Raw genomic sequence first — 20,622 nt, forward strand, 5'->3', positions numbered from 1 at the left:
ATTTGGAATTGCTACATTCCTTTGTAGTTTTCTTTTTGGAATCAAAGAAATCTTGAGTAGTCTTTTGGTCATTAATATCCAGTGTTTTGTTAATTATTTGCTTGATGATGCATTGCATTGGATTGCAATATGAGAGTACTCTTATTATTATGAATTGTTTTTTTACAGGTTGAATGTTGATATTCTCTTATTCCAGGTGCCATTTACCAACTTTATACATTGGGATGGAATACATGCGAACTCACAGCTTTAAGCTTGCCGAGCAGGTGCTTTATCATCTTGTAAACCATAGGCAATTTTCCATTTTGTTATCTTCAGATTTTGATTACCCTGTCCATTTCCAGTTTTTTATGCAGGCAAAGACCATATGCCCTTCAGATCCACTCGTATATAATGAACTTGGGGTTGTTGCTTATCATATGAAGGAGTAAGGATTTTTTTTTTTTTCAATTGAATTTATCTTGCTGTTTATGCTGTTTATCCCCCTTATGAATCAGCCCTTGAACAAAATTGTGTCTGTATAAAATTTACCCCATACTTATCTTTTATTATGAAACCCAGAAAGCCTTTGTTTGCCTGTAGCTTTCCTGAGTCTTAAATTGGAAGCTATCTCTAGACTCTACAATCTTGGCAGTAAAGAAACTTGCTGGATACAATATGCGAAGTAACTTTTTATCAGAACCAAGGCTTTTTACCACTAGGCCCACCATCATTTCCAATTAAGCTGTATTTATAAAAAAAATCATTATGAATTATATCCTATTCCTAACATATAGTATTGTTGGAGCCATTGAAATCTTCTGGGAATTAAACTTTCTGTAATCTGGCTCTTTTCGTTGAACAAGTGTAAGGTCATCAATTTTAACAAGTGATGTTTTTTCATCTGAACACTTGTAGGTATAATAAAGCTGTGTGGTGGTTTGAGAAGACTTTGGCGCACATTCCATCCTCTTTAAGCGAAATGTGGGAACCTACTGTTGTCAATCTTGCTCATGCTTACAGAAAATTGAAGTATGTAGTTAAATTAATTTAAAATTTTCTGGGTTTTATTATATGCCTATCCTTTTGCATGATATATACGTTTCCATTCTAGGGATTCATTGTATAATTGTACTAAAAAACAAAACATATATTTCAGAATGTATCACGAGGCAATTTCCTGTTATGAGAGAGCACTGACGTTGTCAAATAGAAGCTTGAGCACCTATGCAGGTCTTGCTTACACTTACCATTTGCAGGTATCATGGTTTTTTTATTTCCTTTTTCTTGCTCAAGAAGTTAGACCTGTATAATTATTCTAGAAATCCCAATTTTAGAATTTTTACATGGCTTTTAATGTTTATCAATGATGGTAAGTTTAATTATATTCCTTGGCTCTCCCTGGCAGGATAATTTTTCTGCTGCCATTACATATTATCATAAGGTAACCTGTGAAGTGCTTATGAACCTTGTTTGCCATGTTCACGCATTGTTGAATCGAAATATGAAATTCTGAATTTATAATTTTAATATGCTTATGCTTTTTCTTTAATTTGTTTTGTTATGCTAATTTCCAAATCAGGCTTTGTGGCTGAAGCCAGATGATCAGTTTTGCACAGAGATGTTAAGTTTGGCTCTTGTAGATGAAGGTCGTCATGGCATTGAACCCAAAATTGAATTTCACTGAACTGAGGTTCATATTTAATGATTTTGATAATATTATTTTCCATCATGTAATGTGTATGTAATCTATTATTCTCATGCTTGTAACAATTTTTTTGATTTTCACTAAATGATAAGGGCTCTGGTGCTTGATTTGTTGAAATCTCGGAGCTGAGGAGTTGTAATTTCTGGCCCTGTATTTAGGGGTAGACTTAAGCTAAATTAGTTTGGCTTGAATTAGTGTTCAACTTGATTCGAGTTAGAGTTTCAGTTTGGTAGTTTAGTTTGAGTTCGATTCAAATACAATTACGGTGAATTAATATGAATAATATTTTATAACTTGGCCAATACAATATGACTATAACTTTATATAATAAATTACAGAGTGGAACACTGGTACACTTTAAATTAGGAAACAAGTTGATGATGAGATGGAGAGACAATCAAGAAGATTACACCTAAAGTACTAATTTGATTCAAACATGATTAAGTCTAGACATCAATTTATTTAAATTTGCTGAATTTAAAAAGAAATCACGGAAGATTTTACCTTTCTGGGATTATTTTTTGAAGGACAAACCTGAGCTGTATAGCTTTTCTTCAAGTATCTTCTCCAAGCGATCCGACATTGAAGATGTTAAATAATTTCTCCAGTCTCCTACAGTACCTTTCCTAAAAAATGCTTCATTTCTAACTGCATAAAATCCAAATTTACTGTATTTACCACCCTTGTTCACCTCTAAATTTTTCAGATTATCAAAACTGCAAATCTTTGATATTTCTTTCACCACTCCTTGCCTCTCTTCAGCTTGACTGAAAGCACATCCTAAGAAATTGGCCAAATTCTTGATATTAAATATGATGTTCTCTTGCATGTCTTCATATTTCAGAAAGAGCACCTTTTCTGGGTTCTCTTGACTGGCCTTCCAGTACCCCATCACATGTTCCCAAATGGGGCCATAGAAGTGGACTCCATTGCAAATCTTCTCGAAAGCTTCCTCCATTGAAACCAGATTCATGTTTGGGTCTTGCAATGAAGACAAGAATTTCCAATGGGAGATGAATTGATCCAGAGGATTTCTGGCTACATAAACAATGCGGCAACCAGAATTCAAGATGGAATTGGGTAATGAAGCATATGGGAGATGGGTGGCCAAAATCCTTGGCTTGGGAATGTCTTCAAGATTAGGAGATTGATTTTTCCAATAAAGATCAACCTCCAAGAAAGGAACAAGCTGATGAGGAGTGGTGGTGAGCAAGGGGCTATTTTTTAGAGGAAAACGAGCACGGTTGACAATGGTGAAAGCGAGGGCTTTTAACCAAGTGGTGCCTGATTTCGGAAAGCTGGTTAATATTATGTCACCGTCTTCTGCTTGGAAGTGTCTCTGAAAGGAGATTATGGCGGGAATGAATTTTGATTGAGCCCAAAACCCTTGGTATTGACAGAGAGGATTCCCATCCAAGGTTTTCTCTCTTGGAAGGTTCAAGAGTAGTTGTTGAATCTCATTGCTTAGCTCTCCTATTGCTGCAGAGGTCTCCATGGATACTTTTTGGAATGCAGGGATCAAGAGATAAGAGTCGGATTCGGATATATGCATCATTTTAGATCACACATTATTTAATTCTGTGGCGAGACATGGGACACTCTCCATTATTAAAGGGTGTTTGTCTCTTTCTTCTTTTTATTTGAGAAATGTGTAACAATTTTTTCATTTTACAGAAGAAAAGCTTAAAAGTTGTCGGCATTAGCATTGAGTGGTTCTAGTTCGAAAGTTGCCTGGCCCCTTGTATGGATATTTAGTAGATCAGTCTATTATATTATATATTCACTTTTTTAATTTGAAATTATTTAATTATTTTAAATACAATCAATGGTCTCATGATTAATGGGTATTTAAAAGAGTTCATAATTACAAAAATTATGACAACAAACCTGTGAAACTGAATTCTGTACAAATAATGACACCCATCTTACAAATTCTGTACAAAACTTCCATGTCTGGGAAATCGAAGATAATGGGTGAAAATTGTAGAACAAGCAGCTGGGTTATCTTGAAACTTAATTCTTCTGTATAAAAAAATCATGTCGGTGATCAGTTTGTGAAGAGTAAACATTAAACAATTGATATAAAACACCATACACTTGGCAAAATTTGTGCAGAAAGCCAGAAACAGATGGATAATTTGGCCATATTGTATCAGCTTTGAGATATACTGAGAGAGAGAGAATATTGTTTAGCCCCCCTTCTTTGTCCTTACCAAGCCCATTTGCTCCATTTGTTTGTTCATTTATCTTCTCTGTGACAAGGACATATGAATGAGAAAGAAGTTTTGACGTTGCCACATTTTCTCTTGTTTGGCCATGGTCGATTGTACTGACTGTTTAAGCTAAATGGGATGTGTGATTCACGTGGCACGTTCCCCACTTGCTGCTTTCACCTTCAGGTTTCAACGATATTATGATCTTGGAGTGTATTAATTTAGGCCTACCATACAAAAATTAGATAAGAGTCATAACACATAACATCTCAGTTAATCCCAAATCTAAACATAATTATATTTTATATTAAATTGGTAGTTTAACAAACAAAGGTTATGAAATCCTCAAGTGAGAGAGTTTGAGTTTGAAATTCGTCGATGATATATCAAAATCAAACTTTTGGTAGTGTAATAGTTATAAAGTCGATCATTATATACAAAATTTTATCTATTTGATGTGATTAGTTCAATAATAAAAGATAAAAAAAATTGTTCGATTCAAATAAGGATTCATTATTTCAAAAATCTCTAAAATAAGAAAAAATGTTAAGTATGTATAAACGTCTCACATCTCTTGAAAACAATAACAAAATACAAGGTGTATTCTCTTAAATGATTATGGACAACATTAAGTCTATGGGGCAGAGTATTCGAGCATGATTTAACATTAAACAAATTCAAGAATTATGAAATCAACAAAAGTGTTGAGTATGGTGAAATTTAGTTAATAACTAAGTAGTTATTGTGTTGAGCATGATTTAATATATATATATATATATATATATATATATATATATATATATATATATATATATATATATATATATAAAATGAAATAACTTTCGATCCTTAAAAAGGCATAGACTTCGGATTTAAGAGAGTTCACAAAAATCAACACAAATTTTTATATGGAGCAAATCAAGCTGACTTGGCTAGATAAATCTCAATTCGAATTTATATTTATCAAGTTAAAATTGATTTCAAACTAAAGTTTTTGATTCGATGAAAAATCGAATCGAACTCAAGCTAAACAAAGTTCAATTTAGTAGAGTTTGCGAGCCAACCATTCAGCTTGACTCAATTTGAGCTTGCTCATAGCTCTATATAAATGTGTCAAGTTGTTTTCCAAATTAATATATCATGTCATTTCCAAATTAATAGATGTAGTTAAATTAATTTAAAATTTTCTGGGTTTTATTATATGCCTATCCTTTTGCATGATATATACGTTTCCATTCTAGGGATTCATTGTATAATTGTACTAAAAAACAAAACATATATTTCAGAATGTATCACGAGGCAATTTCCTGTTATGAGAGAGCACTGACGTTGTCAAATAGAAGCTTGAGCACCTATGCAGGTCTTGCTTACACTTACCATTTGCAGGTATCATGGTTTTTTTATTTCCTTTTTCTTGCTCAAGAAGTTAGACCTGTATAATTATTCTAGAAATCCCAATTTTAGAATTTTTACATGGCTTTTAATGTTTATCAATGATGGTAAGTTTAATTATATTCCTTGGCTCTCCCTGGCAGGATAATTTTTCTGCTGCCATTACATATTATCATAAGGTAACCTGTGAAGTGCTTATGAACCTTGTTTGCCATGTTCACTTATTGTTGAATCGAAATATGAAATTCTGAATTTATAATTTTAATATGCTTATGCTTTTTCTTTAATTTGTTTTGTTATGCTAATTTCCAAGTCAGGCTTTGTGGCTGAAGCCAGATGATCAGTTTTGCACAGAGATGTTAAGTTTGGCTCTCGTACATGAAGGTCGTCATGGCATTGAACCCAAAATTGAATCTCACTGAACTGAGGTCCATATTTAATGATTTTGATAATATTATTTTTCGTCATGTAATGTGTATGTAATCTATTATTCTCATGCTTGTAACAATTTTTTTGATTTTCACTAAATGATAAGGGCTCTGGTGCTTGATTTTTTGAAATCTCAGAGCTGGGGAGTTGTAATTTCTGGCCCTGTATTTAGGGCTAGACTGAAACTAAATTAGTTTGGTTTGAATTAGTGTTCAGTTTGATTCAAGTTAGAGTTTCAGTTTGATAGTTTAGTTTGAGTTCGATTCAAATACAATTATGATGAATTAACATGAATAATATTTTATAACTTGACCTATACAATATGACTATAACTTCATATAATAAATTACAGAGTGGAACACTGACACACTTTAAACTAGGAAACAAGCTAATGATGAGATGGAGAGACAATCAAGAAGACTACACCCAAAGTACTAATTTGATTCAAACTCGATTGAGTCTAGACATCAATTTATTCAAATTTGCTGAATTTAAAGAGAAATCACCAAAGGTTTTACTTTTCTGGGATTATTTCTTGAAGGACAAACCTGAGCCGCATAGCTTTTCTTCAAGTATCTTCTCCAAGCAGTCCGACATTGAAGATGTTAAATAATTTCTCCAGTCTCCCACAGTACCTTTCCTAAAAAATGTTTCATTTCTAAATACATAAAATCCAAATTCACTGTATTTACCACCCTTGTTCACCTCTAAATTTTTCAGATTTTCAAAACTACAAATCTTTGATATTTCTTTTACCACTCCTTGCGTCTCTTCAACTTGACTGAAAGCACATCCTAAGAAATTGGCCAAATTCTTGATATTAAATATAATGTTCTCTTGCATGTCTTCATATTTCAGAAAGAGCACCTTTTCTGGGTTCTCTTGACTGGCCTTCCAGTACCCCAACATATGTTCCCAAATGGGGCCATAGAATTGGACTCCATCGCAAATCTTCTCGAAGGCTTCCTCAATTGAAACCAGATTCTTGTTTTGGTCTTGCAATGAAGACAGGAATTTCCAAAGGGAGATGAATTGATCCCGTGGATTTCTGGCTACATAAACAATGCGGCAACCAGAATTCAAGATGGAATTGGGTAATGAAGCATATGGGAGATGGGTGGCCAAAATCCTTGGCTTGGGAATGTCTTCAAGATTAGGAGATTGATTTTTCCAATAAAGATTAAGCTCCAAGAAAGGAACAAGCTGATGAGGATTGGTGGTGAGCAAGGGGCTATTTTGTAGAGGAAAACGAGTACGGTTGATAATGGTGAAAGCGAGGGCTTTTAACCAAGTGGTGCCTGATTTCGGAAAGCTGGCTAATATTATGTCACCGTCTTCTGCTTGGAAGTGTCTCTGAAAGGAGATTATGGCGGGAATGAATTTTGATTGAGCCCAAAACCCTTGGTATTGACAGAGAGGATTCCCATCCAAGTTTTTCTCTCTTGGAAGGTTCAAGAGTAGTTGTTGAATCTCATTGCTTAGCTCTCCTATTGCTGCAGAGGTCTCCATGGATACTTTTTGGAATGCAGGGATCAAGAGATAAGAGTCGGATTCGGATATATGCATCATTTTAGATCACACGTTATTTAATTAATTCTGTGGCGAGACATGGGACCCTCCATTATTCAAGGGTGTTTGTCTGTTTCTTCTTTTTTTATTTTTATTTTTGAGAAATGTGTAACAATTTGTTCATTTTGCAGAAGAAAAGCTTAAAAGTAGTCAGGGCAGGCATTGAGTGGTTCTAGTTTGAAAATAAGTTTGGTTCACAAAAACTCAGAATAAGCTGAATTACAAGGAGTTTCAGTTTAAATCTAAGAGTAATATTATTGAGTTTGAATTAGAGTTTGAGAGTTGATCGATTCATTAAGTTATCAAACTTAATAAATTTAATTTGAATTAATTAAAATAATATTATTTTAATTAATATATATAAAAAAATCATTTTGATTATTTTCTATCAATTACAGTGTTAAACTAAACTCAAGGTTGACTTAAGCCAATATTATAGTTGAACTCAAATTTAACCTTTTTTAAACAATTTGAGTTTAAAGTGGTTTGGTTTGGGAGAAGTTTAGTGAGTTTGAAATTAAACATAATCGTAGGTTGTATTAAACCAAATTTGATGCAGTTTACAACATCGTATTAAAGTCCATCGAAAGGTGGGTCATATGCGGCCTATGGTTCCTTAGGCATATCGTCACAGGCTTTTAGCAAGCTGGCGGGCCCATCATATTATGTACTTTTTTAATTTTAAATTATTTAATTTGTTTAATTTTTTTATTTTTTTTAGAACACAATTAATGATTTCATTATTAAAAATTATTTAAAACAGTTTATGAGCAAAACCATGACAACCAACCCACAAAGACTAAATAAATAAAGAGTAAGACTCTTATGTGATGATATTTCTCTCTTCACACAAATCAATGATGTAGTAACCAACTACTCATATTTATGAGAAATACTATGTATATAAATAAATTAAACAAAATTCATTTAGGTGCATAATTCTATTTTTAACTCCAACCACAAAGTAGTCTTTACCAAATTTGTCCAAGTATGGGGGCATCTGAATTCTCACTAGTTATTGTTTATAAAACTTGTTGTCCTAGCTCAGGTTTATATAGATATCTAATTTGGGAATTAAAATTTCAGTGCTTACACACTTGTAAAATCGTTGTTATCATATGCTAATTTGTATCAATAAAATTATATATACTCATTTTGAGTATATAAATGTATACACATTTGATGTGTATCATCATGTAATTAAATGATTTTGAATTAAAAATAAAACAACACTCAATCATGCAATGACACACATTAGTACATATTTATTTGTGTGTTCAAATACATATGTGTAGTATTACTCAATTTTTATTCACTCTTGTTTGATTTCACTATTCACTTAAGCGTGGCTATTTAAAATCCTTGTTACAGTAAAGTGGAATACGAGATATACATATTTCCCTATTGAATATGCTTGTTGAATATGCTTGCTCTTATATTTCGGTTGTCCAGTTAATCGTGATGTTTTAGAAGTCTACAACGATGATGAAAATAAAGCAACAAAATCTTTGATATAAAAATTCCATTATGTTATGTGGATGGCAGCAAATTGGAATTCTGACAGTCTTAAACACAGAATGGCAAAGATTGGCCTTGGCGCTACTATCCATTTTATTTGGCTGGAGAGGAACTAAAGGGTGTTCGCCAATGAATCAAATAAAATAATCACCAAGTGATAATAAAAAAAAATCAAAGCAACTGCCAGAGACAGAGCCACGGAATTTAGGAAGATCCAACATAAGAATGGAGATGAGGCAGTCGTGCAGAATTGGGGCCTGCCATATTGCATCTTTTCAAGGAGAAATTGAGGAATCCTGGTGCTTGGTGGGATGTTTCAGTAATATGTGTGCTTGTCTTGTGGTGGGTGTTTGAGGAGGTGGTTCGCTGGCAGTTTTAGGAGCATCCTGGCTTTGCTTTCGGGGATTTCACGCCTACGTAAAATTAGAGGATATTGTCTTCAAGATTTTAATCCAAGGTCTCAATGGTTCTCTGTTTCTCCATTCAGGCTGCGGTACTGTTTCCTCTAAGGCTTTGAGTGTGCTGTTTTGGACCAGCAGGTTGGTTTCCTTTCATGGGTTGGCTGTTGCTCTCATCTGCAATTTGGGCTGTAGGGTGGTTTTTTCGAGATTGCAAGGCAAAAGTTGCCGTTTAGGCCCCTTTTTTAGGTTTTGGTTGTCCTCTCTTTTAAGTTCCTTGTTTATAAGAACTTACATAGAGGCTCAAGAGAAAGTGGCCTCTTTTCTTCTCGTTGTTGGGATTGTTTTTTATTTTCGATCTTGTGTAGCATTTTTACTGTGTTAGCTATCATGGGTCATCTTATGGCCTGGATGAGCTTAAGCTGTTTTTGTGTGTCTTTTGGGCCGATTTTGTCTTTTGTTTTGTTAATTAGACCTAGATATGATCCGAGCTAGTTTGGTCTTAAAAATCAATTCGGTTTGATTCAAACCAAACTCGAGCCAAAAGATTGGACTCATTTTTAAATTAGAGTCAAACTTGAGCCAAATGATGTTCGACTTAGTTTAACTCAAATTCAACTCAAATAAAGAATGTTTTAGTATAATTTCTTGTGCAAATACTCTTGCTCTAGTTGCAAAGGATTCAATTGCCACTATAGTTAAAACTCTATCAAATTATCTTCAAACTTGCTTTTCACATTTTTATATTCTTTATATTTCATTTATGTCTTATTATCCTCTAAATAAAGAAGTCATTTTTAGAATGTTTCAACTGCACGTACAAATGAGATGATCTCCAATTTTCAATACAGTTTGTATACAACTGAGCCAACTCGGTCTCAAAAGTTGATTCGGTTAGATTTAGTTCAACTCAAATTCTTTAGCTCATTTTTTAATGCAAGCCGAACTAGAGCCGAGGGGTGTTCAACTCGGTTCACCCCGAAACCACCCCTATTGTTAATACATACAAACTTAACAGAAAAAAATCTATTATATTAATGAGAATATTCATCTATAAAGAAAGAAAGGACAAATGAGAAAAAAATCAGAGGAAAAGTTGAGGCATCAATCTTAAGAAAGTATCAGTTGCTTACGAGAGAAGGATTGTGGGCTACCTTGAGGCCTCCTAATGAGCGGTTTTCTATAAACTTCTTCATGGACTCGTCCGATTTATTCAAGTTTCGCATTTCGTTATCTCTCATTGAACGTGACTAGCCTCCTCAACAACCTGAATCTGCCTCCACTCCCTCATATGTTGTGTATAATTCCTTTCGAGGAAGGTGAAGCCACAACCAGGGAACCAATGCTAGATGGCAAAGAAGACATCATAAACAAGATGTCCGACTCATCATTGACCTCAGCCTCAACCACAAGCAATCTATTTATCAACTCACCATCCTGTTAGATTACCCACAAAAGTTCTAACTAAGCATCCAACTTATCTGCTCACTCTCTCCTAGTCCAAACTTTTCTTGCTTGAATCATAAATATGTGGACACAGCTAATTCAACTTGTCCTCCCTTCTCAACAGGCTGCTTGTAACAATCAAACTCAACCTCCAAAGCCTCTTCCTTAGCCCTAAAACGTTGCACTTCAACCTTCAGCTTCTCTTGTGCCACCTAAAGTATGGGTGTACAAAACTGGGTAATCAAACCAATTAGTAGTATTTGTGAACCAAACCGATTTTTCTTTCAATTCAAAGAAAATTTCAAACCGAAATCAAACAGATTTTATATAAAAATTAATTGATAACTTAATCAAATTTTTAGTTACTCAATTTCTAAATTTTATATAAAAAATTTGTTTTAAAAGTGAAATAAAAAGTTTTAATCTTGGCAAAAGAGATTGCCGGATATTGTCCAACATCAAATAAAGTGTAGAAGAGAAAAAAATGGATTCGAATGAGTTTAAATTTGATTCAACTAAAGAAAGACAAGAAAAAAAAAAAAACTAAAATTGTGGTGAGCATAGTTGGAAGAGATAAGAATCCTTATCCGCAGAGTCAAATAGGAAGAGGTAAGAGAATCTTTATCGACGGTGTAAAAGAATGCAAGAAGCAATAGATAACATAAGTTGAAGTAACACAAAAGTATAGGGAACGACGGCAATTGTACAAGAATAAAGGAACATCCATTGAAAATTTTGAATTCTTAAACGCTTGCCCACAAAATCAACCTTTTCAAATTTTGCATTTAATATTTCTGAATTTTCTGAATGAGAATTTAATGCAACGCCAACTTCTTCATTGATAGATTTTTTATTTTTATTTTTATGTAATTTAATAAATATTTATACCAAAATAATTTTTTATTATATACTTAATTTAAAAATTGGTTCGGCTCGAATAATCAATTTTTAAATTTAAATAAACCAAAAACTAAATCAAAAGTTTGGTTTTACTGTTATCTTATTATTTAGATCGGATTGGTTTGATTTTTTGATAATTTTGAATACCCCTGACCTAAAGATCTTTTCTCAAGGTCAATGCCTCGTACTTGAGCAACTTATATTCCCGCTTGCGAGTATTTTTCTTTAAGAGAGTCAAGTACATCTCGTTGTAGATGAGAGACAACATGCTTAGGACCTGCAAGCAAAACAAAGTAGAAATAGTAATCAAACAAATGCATAAACTCTGAACACATTATCTTGATGCCATCATCAACAGGCCTATTTTTAACTTCAAATACGCCACCATTCCGCAGAACTTCAACCAATTACTCTTGAAACACAACAACTACATTCAACTACGGCAGGAAAGCACTCATCATCTCGCTATCTCTTTTCTGGAGGTCCCATTGACCACTTTCCCTCTTCCAGCTTCAATGGAAGCTTCTTGCCCATCTAACCATTCATTTCCAATTCTAACTCGGTATATCCTCTGGTGATCTGCTTTCAGCCACTAATACCAGCCCGGTCAGACGTTCAGTTTTATCTGTCCTGCATAATGCTGCTTTTCCCTTTCATTTTCTCTCATCCTCCCCTTAACACCCTCTTTTGTTATAGAAGGAACAATTGATCAGTGCAAACTACCGGCTTCATTTTCAAACACTATGAAAGCTTTTACAATGAGTTGCAATGGGACAGATGAGAGGGTGTGAAATCGATGTGTTTTGCTACAGTACCATGATACATCATAGTAAAGTCTATGAACTATAAAATAAAACTTGTAAGCCAGAAAGCCTTAGTTCGCCTGTAGCTTTCCTGAGTCTTAAATTGGAGGCTATCCCTAGACACTACAATCTTAGTAGTAAAGAAACTTGTTGGATACAATATGCCAAGTAACCTTTTATCAGAACCAAGGCTTTTTACCAGTAGGCCCAACATCATTTTCAATTAAGCTGTATTTAGAAAAAAAATTATCATTATGAATTATATCCTATTCCGAACATATAGTATTGTTGGAGCCATTGAAATCTTCTGGGAATTAAACTTTCTGTAATCTGGCTCTTTTCGTTGAACAAGTGTAAGGTCATCAATTTTAACAAGTGATGTTTTTTCATCTGAACACTTGTAGGTATAATAAAGCTATGTGGTGGTTTGAGAAGACTTTGGCGCACATCCCATCCTCTTTAAGCGAAATGTGGGAACCGACTGTTGTCAGTCTTGCTCATGCTTACAGAAAGTAGAAGTATGTAGTTAAATTAATTTAAAATTTTCTGCGTTTTATTATATGCCTATCCTTTTGCGTGATATAAACATTTCCATTCTAGGGATTGATTGTATAATTGTACTAAAGAACAAAACATACGTTTCAGAATGTATCACGAGGCAATTTCCTGTTATGAGAGAGCACTGACGTTGTCAAATAGAAGCTTGAGCACCTATGCAGGTCTTGCTTACACTTACCATTTGCAGGTATCATGGTTTTTTTATTTCCTTGTACTTGCTCAAGAAGTTAGACCTGTATCATTATTCTAGAAATCCCAATTTTAGAATTTTTACATGGCTTTTAATGTTTATCAATGATGGTAAGTTTAATTATATTCCTTGGCTCTCCCTGGCAGGATAATTTTTCTGCTGCCATTACATATTATCATAAGGTAACCTGTGAAGTGCTTATGAACCTTGTTTGCCATGTTCACGCATTGTTGAATCGAAATATGAAATTCTGCATTTATAATTTTAATATGCTTATGCTTTTTCTTTAATTTGTTTTGCTATGCTAATTTCCAAATCAGGCTTTGTGGCTGAGCCAGATGATCAGTTTTGCACAGAGATGTTAAGTTTGGCTCTCGTAGATGAAGGTCGTCGTGGCATCGATCCCAAAATTGAATTTCACTGAACCGAGGTCCATATTTAATGATTTTGATAGTATTATTTTCCATCATGTAATGTGTATGTAATCTATAATTCTCATGCCAGTAACAATTTGTTTGATTTTCACTAAATGATAAGAGGTCTGGTGCTTGATTTGTTGAAATCTGAGAGCTGAAGAGTAGCTGTAATTTCTGGCCCTGTATTTAGGGTTAGACTTGAACTAAGTCAGTTTGGCTTGAATTAGTGTTCGGCTTGATTCGATTAGAGTTTCAGTTCGGTAGTTTAGCTCGAGTTTAACTCAAATACAATTATGGTGAATTAACATGAATAATATTTTATAACTTAACCAATACAACATCACTAAAACTTCATATAATAAATTACAGAGTAGAACACTGACACACTTCAAATTAGGAAACAAGTTGATGATGAGATGGAGAGACAATCAAGAAGACTACACCCAAAGTACTAATTTGATTCAAACTCGATTGAGTCTAGACATCAATTTATACAAATTTGCTGAATTTAAAGAGAAATCCCCGAAGGTTTTACCTTTCTGGGATTATTTCTTGAAGGACAAACCTGAGCCGCATAGCTTTTCTTCAAGTATCTTCTCCAAGCGATCGGACATTGAAGATGTTAAATAATTTCTCCAATCTCCCACAGTACCTTTCCTGAAAAACGCTTCATTTCTAAATCCAAATTTACTGTATTTACCTTTCTTGTTCACCTCTAAATTTTTCAGATTATCAAAACTACAAATCTTTGATATTTCTTTTACCACTCCTTGCGTCTCTTCAACTTGACTGAAAGCACATCCTAAGAAATTGGCCAAATTCTTGATATTAAATATGATGTTCTCTTGCATGTCTTCATATTTCAGAAAGAGCACCTTTTCTGGGTTCTCTTGACTGGCCTTCCAGTACCCCAACACATGTTCCCAAACGGGGCCATAGAATTGGACTCCATTGCAAGTCTTCTCGAAAGCTTCCTCAATTGAAACCAGATTCATGTTTGGGTCTTGCAATGAAGACAAGAATTTCCAAAGGGAGATGAATTGATCCAGAGGATTTCTGGCTACATAAACAATGCGGCAACCAGAATTCAAGATGGAATCGGGTAATGAAGCATATGGGAGATGGGTGGCCAAAATCCTTGGCTTGGGAATGTCTTCAAGATTAGGAGATTGATTATTCCAATAAAGATTAAGCTCCAAGAAAGGAACAAGCTGATGAGGAGTGGTGGTGAGCAAGGGGCTATTTTGTAGAGGAAAACGAGTACGGTTGACAATGGTGAAAGCGAGGGCTTTTAACCAAGTGGTGCCTGATTTCGGAAAGCTGGTTAATATTATGTCACCGTCTTCTGCTTGGAAGTGTCTCTGAAAGGAGATTATGGAGGGAATGAGTTTTGATTGAGCCCAAAACCCTTGATATTGACAGAGAGGATTCCCACCCCAGCTTTTCTCTCTTGGAAGGTTCAAGAGTAGTTGTTGAATCTCATTGCTTAGCTCTGCTATTGCAGCAGAGGTCTCCATGGATACTTTTTGGAATGCAGGGATCAAGAGGTAAGAGTCGGATTCGGATATATGCATCATTTTAGATCATACTTCATTTAATTCTGTGGCAAGACATGGGACACTCTCCATTATTAAAGGGTGTTTGTCTCTTTCTTCTTTTTGTTTGAGAAATGTGTAAAAATTTGTTCATTTTACAGATGAAAAGCTTAAAAGTTGTCGGGATTGGCATTAAGTGGTTCTATTTCGGAAGTTGCCCGACCCCTTGTATAGATATTTAGTAGATCAGTCTATTATATTATATATTTATTTTTTTAATTTTAAATTATTTAATTATTTTATTTTTTTAAACACAATGGATGATCTCATGATTAAAGGGTATCTAAATAAAAGAGTTTTATTTTAACTTTTTTAAATTATTTAATTATTTTTTAAATTACAAAAAAACTATGACAACAAATATGTGAAACTTAATAAAAACAAGACTCTTATGCGATGATATTCTCTTTTCACACAAGTCAGTGATGCAATAATTAACTACTCTTATATCTAAATAATTATATATATATAAATAAATTATGTATAATTTATTCATAGCATAGTTTTATTTTTAACTTCAAAGTCTTTACCAAATTTGTCCAAGTTTAGGGGCATCTGAATTCTCACTAGTTATTGTTTATAAAACTTGTTGCCCTAGCTTAGGTTTATATAGATATGTTATCTGGAAATTAAAATTTCAGTGCTTACAGACTTGTAAAAACTATTGATATCGTATACTAATTTGTATCAATAAAATTATGTATACTCATTTTAAATATATAAATATGTATACATTTAATGTGTATCATTATGTAGTTAGATGATTTTGAATTAATAATAAAACAATATTCAATCATATGAATTGATAATAAATATATTCATTTGCGTAATCAAAATATATACATATAGTATTACTCAATTTTTATTCACTCTTGCTTAATTTCACCATTCACTTACGTGTGGCTATTCAAAATCCTTGTTGCAATAAAGTGGAATACGAGATATACATATTTCCTTATTGAATATGCTTGCTCTTATATTTCCGTTGTCCAGTTAATCGTGATGTTTTAGAAGTCTTGAAGATAATACAACGGTGATGAAAATAGAGCAACAAAATCTTTGATATAAAAATTCCATTATGTTATGTGGATGGCAGCAAACTGGAATCCTGACAGCCGTAAACACAGAATGGCAAAGATTAGCCTCGGCGCCACTATCCATTTTATTTGGCTGGAGAGGAACAATAGGGTGTTCGCCAATGAATCAAATAATCACCAAGTGATAATAAAAAAAAAAATCAAAGCAACTGTCAGAGACCGAGCCACGGAATTTAGGAAGATCCAACATAAGAATGGAGATGAGGCATTCGTGCAGAATTGGGGCCGGCCATATTGCATCTTTGCAAGGAGAAATTGAGGAATCCTGGTGCTTGGTGGGATGTTTTAGTAATATGTGTGCTTGTCTTGTGGTGGGTGTTTGAGGAGGTGGTTCGCTGGCAGTTTTAGGAGCATCCTGGCTTTGCTTTCGGGGATTTCACGCCTATGTAAAATTAGCGGATGTTGTCTTCAAGATTTTGATTCAAGGTCTCAATGGTTCCCTGTTTCTCCATTCAGGCTGCGGTAGTGTTTCCTCTAAGGCTTTGAGTGTGCTGTTTTGGACGAGCAGGTTGGTTTCCTTTTATGGGTTGGCTGTTGCTCTCATCTGGAATTTGGGCTGCAGGGTGGTTTTTTAGGGCTTGCAAGTCTTCTCGAAAGCTTCCTCAATTGAAACCAGATTCATGTTTGGGTCTTGCAATGAAGACAAGAATTTCCAATGGGAGATGAATTGATCCAGAGGATTTCTGGCTACATAAACAATGCGGCAACCAGAATTCAAGATGGAATTGGGTAATGAAGCATATGGGAGATGGGTGGCCAAAATCCTTGGCTTGGGAATGTCTTCAAGATTAGGAGATTGATTTTTCCAATAAAGATTACGCTCCAAGAAAGGAACAAGCTGATGAGGAGTGGTGGTGAGCAAGGGGCAATTTTGTAGAGGAAAACGAGTACGGTTGACAATGGTGAAAGCTAGGGCTTTTAACCAAGTGGTGCCTGATTTCGGAAAGCTGGTTAATATTATGTCACCGTCTTCTGCTTGGAAGTGTCTCTGAAAGGAGATTATGGAGGGAATGAGATTTGATTGAGTCCAAAACCTTTGGTATTGATAGAGAGGATTTCCATCCCAATCTTTCTCTCTTGGAAGGTTCAAGAGTAGTTGTTGAATCTCATTGCTTAGCTCTCCTGTTGCAGCAGAGGTCTCCATGGATACTTTTTGGAATGCAGGGATAAAGAGGTAAGAGTCGGATTCGGATATATGCATCATTTTAGATCATACGTTATTTAATTCTGTGGGGAGACATGGGACACTCTCCATTATTAAAGAGTGTTTGTCTCTTTCTTCTTCTTATTTGAGAAATGTGTAACAATTTGTTCATTTTACAGAAGAAAAGCTTAAAAGTTGTCGGCATTAGCATTGAGTGGCTCTAGTTCGAAAGTTGCCTGGCCCCTCTTACGGATATTTAGTTGATCAGTCTATTATATTATATATTTATTTTTTTAATTTTAAATTATTTAATTATTTTATTTTTTTAAACACAATGGATGATCTCATGATTAAAGGGTATTTAAAGAGTTCAAAATTACAAAAACTATGACAACAAACCTGTGAAACTAAATAAAAATAAGGCTCTTAAGTGTTGATATTCTCTTTCCACACAAGTCAATGATACCATAATTAACTACTCCTATATCTAAATAATTATATATATATATATATATATATATATATATAAATAAATTATGTATAATTTATTCATACACAATTTTATTTTTAACTTCAAAGTCTTTACCAAATTTGTCCAAGTTTAGGGGCATCTGAATTCTCACTAGTTATTGTTCATGAAACTTGTTACCCTAGCTCAGGTTTATATAGATATGTTATCCGAGAATTAAAATTTCAGTGCTTACAGACTTGTAAAAACTCTTGATATGGTTTATTAATTTGTATCAATAAAACTATGCATACTTATTTTAAATGTATAAATATGTATATATTTGACATGTATTATCATATAATTAGATGATTTTAAATTAATAATAAAACAACACTTAATCACATGATGACATACATAAGTGTATATTCATTTGTATATTTAAAATATATACGTATAGTATTACTCAATTTTTATTCACTCTTGCTTAATTTCACCATTCACTTACGTGTGGCTATTCAAAATCCTTGATGCAATAAAGTGGAATACGAGACATACATATTTCCTTATTGAATATGCTTGCTCTTATATTTCCGTTGTCCAGTTGATCGTGATGTTTTAGAAGTCTTTAAGATAATACAACGGTGATGAAAATAAAGCAACAAAATCTTTGATATAAAAATTCCATTATGTTATGTGGATGGCAGCAAACTGGAATCCTGGCAGTCTTAAACACAGAATGGCAAAGATTAGCCTCGGCGCCACTATCCATTTTATTTGGCTGGAGAGGAACAAAGGGGTGTTCGCCAATGAATCAAATAATCACCAAGTGATAATAAAAAAAAGATCAAAGCAACTGTCAGATACCGTGTAGGATTTGGTAGGAAAATTAAAATTTTTAGATTATGTTCACATCCTATGTAACAATAGTAATATAAAATTTACATGTTGTTTCAAGAAATAAAGTATAGAAACATGTAAACTATCTTATATCTTGTAATTTGATTTGAAGTTAGGAAGCTTGAATCACTAAAATAAGTTATTTCTTGACTTGCACCCTTCAAGGAAGAAAAATGGATGTTTTTCCCGACAAAAAGAAGAAGGAAAAAAAATCTCTATATTTTCTTCTTTTTTCTTCCATTTATTGAACTTAAACTTGATATTTATCAAGTTAAATCATGTGTCTATTTTCCATTAGTTGATAATTAAAAGTAAGGGAAAAGGACTATTTCCCACCTATTTTTTAGCCTTATTTCAAACGTATACCCAGATAAAAAACTCAAACACTCACCCAAAGTTTAATCTATTTGCACCCACCCACATATTTTATGTTAGATTAAGGGGTAAATTCGTTATTTTATCAATAATATTAAATAATTAAAATTTTATCTCATGTTCCCCCCTTTAATTTGAAAAACTAACATTTGCCTCTTGAATTAAGTTTTAAAAAATTCACTTTTTCCCTTTGAAATGCAACCACTTTTTTCAGCGACGACAGAGAAGTTTTTGTCCAGAGTCAACCACCTCTGGATGACCGTCGTCCAGATCTTTGGATGATGAATTGTCGTCCATTCTGGAAGACGTTTCCTCGTCTATTTTGGACGATGTTTCGTCGTCCAAAGAATGGACAACAAAACATCGTCCAGAATGGATGAAGCATCGTCCGGTGAAGCTCAACGAGCATCGTCCATAACTAGACCGATTTTTCTTTCAATTCAAAGAAAATTTGAAACCGAAATCAAACAGATTTTATATAAAAATTAATCGATAACTTAACCAAATTTTTAGTTACTCAGTTTCTAAATTCTATAAAAAAATTTATTATAAAAGTTAAATAAAAAATTATAACCTTGGTAAAGGAGATTGCCGGATATTGTCCGACATCAAATAAAGAGTAAAAGAGAAAAAAAGTCGATTTAAATTAGTTTAAATTTGATTCAATGAAATAAAGACAAGAAAAAAAAAAAAAAAGAAATTGTGGTGAGCGTCGTTGGAAGAGATAAGAATCTTTGCCCGCGGAGTCAGATAGGAAGAGGCGAGAGAGTCTTTATCGACAGTGTGAAAGAATGCAAGAAGCAATAGACACCATGCGTTGAAGTAAGACAAAAGTAGAAGAACGACGGTAATTGTAGCAGAATAAAAGAGCAGCCATTGAAAATTTTGAATTCCTAAACGCTTGCCCACAAAATTAACCTTTTCAAATTTTGCATTTAATATTTCTGAATTTTGTGAATGAGAATTTAAAGCAACGCCAACTTTTTCATTGATAGATTTTTTTTAATTTTTATGTAATTTAATAAATATTTATACCAAAATAATTTTTTATTATATACTTAATTTAAAAATTGGTTCGGCTCGGATAATCAATTTTTAAATTTAAATAAACCAAAAACTAAATCAAAAGTTTGGTTTTACAGTTATCTTATTATTTAGATCGAATTGCAGTTTGGATATCGATTCGGTTTGATTTTTTGATAATTTTGAATGCCCCTGACCTAAAGGTCTTTTATCAAGGTCTTTTATATTCCTGCTTGCGAGTATTCTCCTTTAAGAGAGTCAAGTTCATCTCGTTGTAGATGAGAGAACATGCTCAAGACCTGCAAGCAAAACAAAGTAGAAATAATAATCACATCAATACTCAAACAAATGCATAAACGCTAAACACATTATCTTGATGCCATCATCAACAGGCCTTTTTTAACTTCGCAGACACCACCATTCCGCAGAACTTCAACCAATTACTCTTGAAACACACTCCATCACGTTCACAATAGTGAAGTTGGAAGGCAACTCAACGTTGTCCTTTATATCCAAAGATC

The 20,622-nt window shown here is 33.6% G+C and overlaps 4 protein-coding genes across 4 annotated transcripts; 1 reads left to right on the top strand and 3 right to left on the bottom strand.

Moving 5' to 3' along the window:
• The first annotated feature begins 139 nt into the window (after positions 1 to 139).
• Positions 140 to 1,991, top strand: LOC123219601 (anaphase-promoting complex subunit 6-like). Its single transcript, XM_044641609.1, has 6 exons — positions 140 to 266; positions 345 to 427; positions 898 to 1,011; positions 1,139 to 1,238; positions 1,388 to 1,423; positions 1,562 to 1,991. The coding sequence occupies exons 1-6, from the start codon at positions 174 to 176 to the stop codon at positions 1,664 to 1,666; spliced, it is 531 nt and encodes a 176-aa protein (XP_044497544.1). The 5' UTR covers positions 140 to 173; the 3' UTR covers positions 1,667 to 1,991.
• On the bottom strand, positions 1,948 to 17,402 carry LOC123219541 (cytosolic sulfotransferase 15-like). The gene is made up of 2 exons (XM_044641547.1): positions 16,825 to 17,402; positions 1,948 to 2,651 (listed from the first exon to the last, which is right to left on the bottom strand). Exons 1-2 carry the CDS (start codon positions 17,353 to 17,355, stop codon positions 2,202 to 2,204), a joined length of 981 nt encoding a protein of 326 aa, XP_044497482.1. The 5' UTR covers positions 17,356 to 17,402; the 3' UTR covers positions 1,948 to 2,201.
• Positions 6,002 to 7,312, bottom strand: LOC123219535 (cytosolic sulfotransferase 15-like). Its single transcript, XM_044641533.1, has one exon. The coding sequence runs from the start codon at positions 7,288 to 7,290 to the stop codon at positions 6,250 to 6,252; it is 1,041 nt and encodes a 346-aa protein (XP_044497468.1). The 5' UTR covers positions 7,291 to 7,312; the 3' UTR covers positions 6,002 to 6,249.
• Positions 13,958 to 15,091, bottom strand: LOC123219568 (cytosolic sulfotransferase 15-like). Its single transcript, XM_044641578.1, has one exon. It carries the CDS (start codon positions 15,034 to 15,036, stop codon positions 14,065 to 14,067), a length of 972 nt encoding a protein of 323 aa, XP_044497513.1. The 5' UTR covers positions 15,037 to 15,091; the 3' UTR covers positions 13,958 to 14,064.
• Positions 17,403 to 20,622: the final 3,220 nt, after the last annotated feature.

The sequence above is a fragment of the Mangifera indica genome, chromosome 1 (genome assembly GCF_011075055.1).
Source record: "Mangifera indica cultivar Alphonso chromosome 1, CATAS_Mindica_2.1, whole genome shotgun sequence".
Classification (NCBI taxonomy): Eukaryota; Viridiplantae; Streptophyta; class Magnoliopsida; order Sapindales; family Anacardiaceae; genus Mangifera; species Mangifera indica.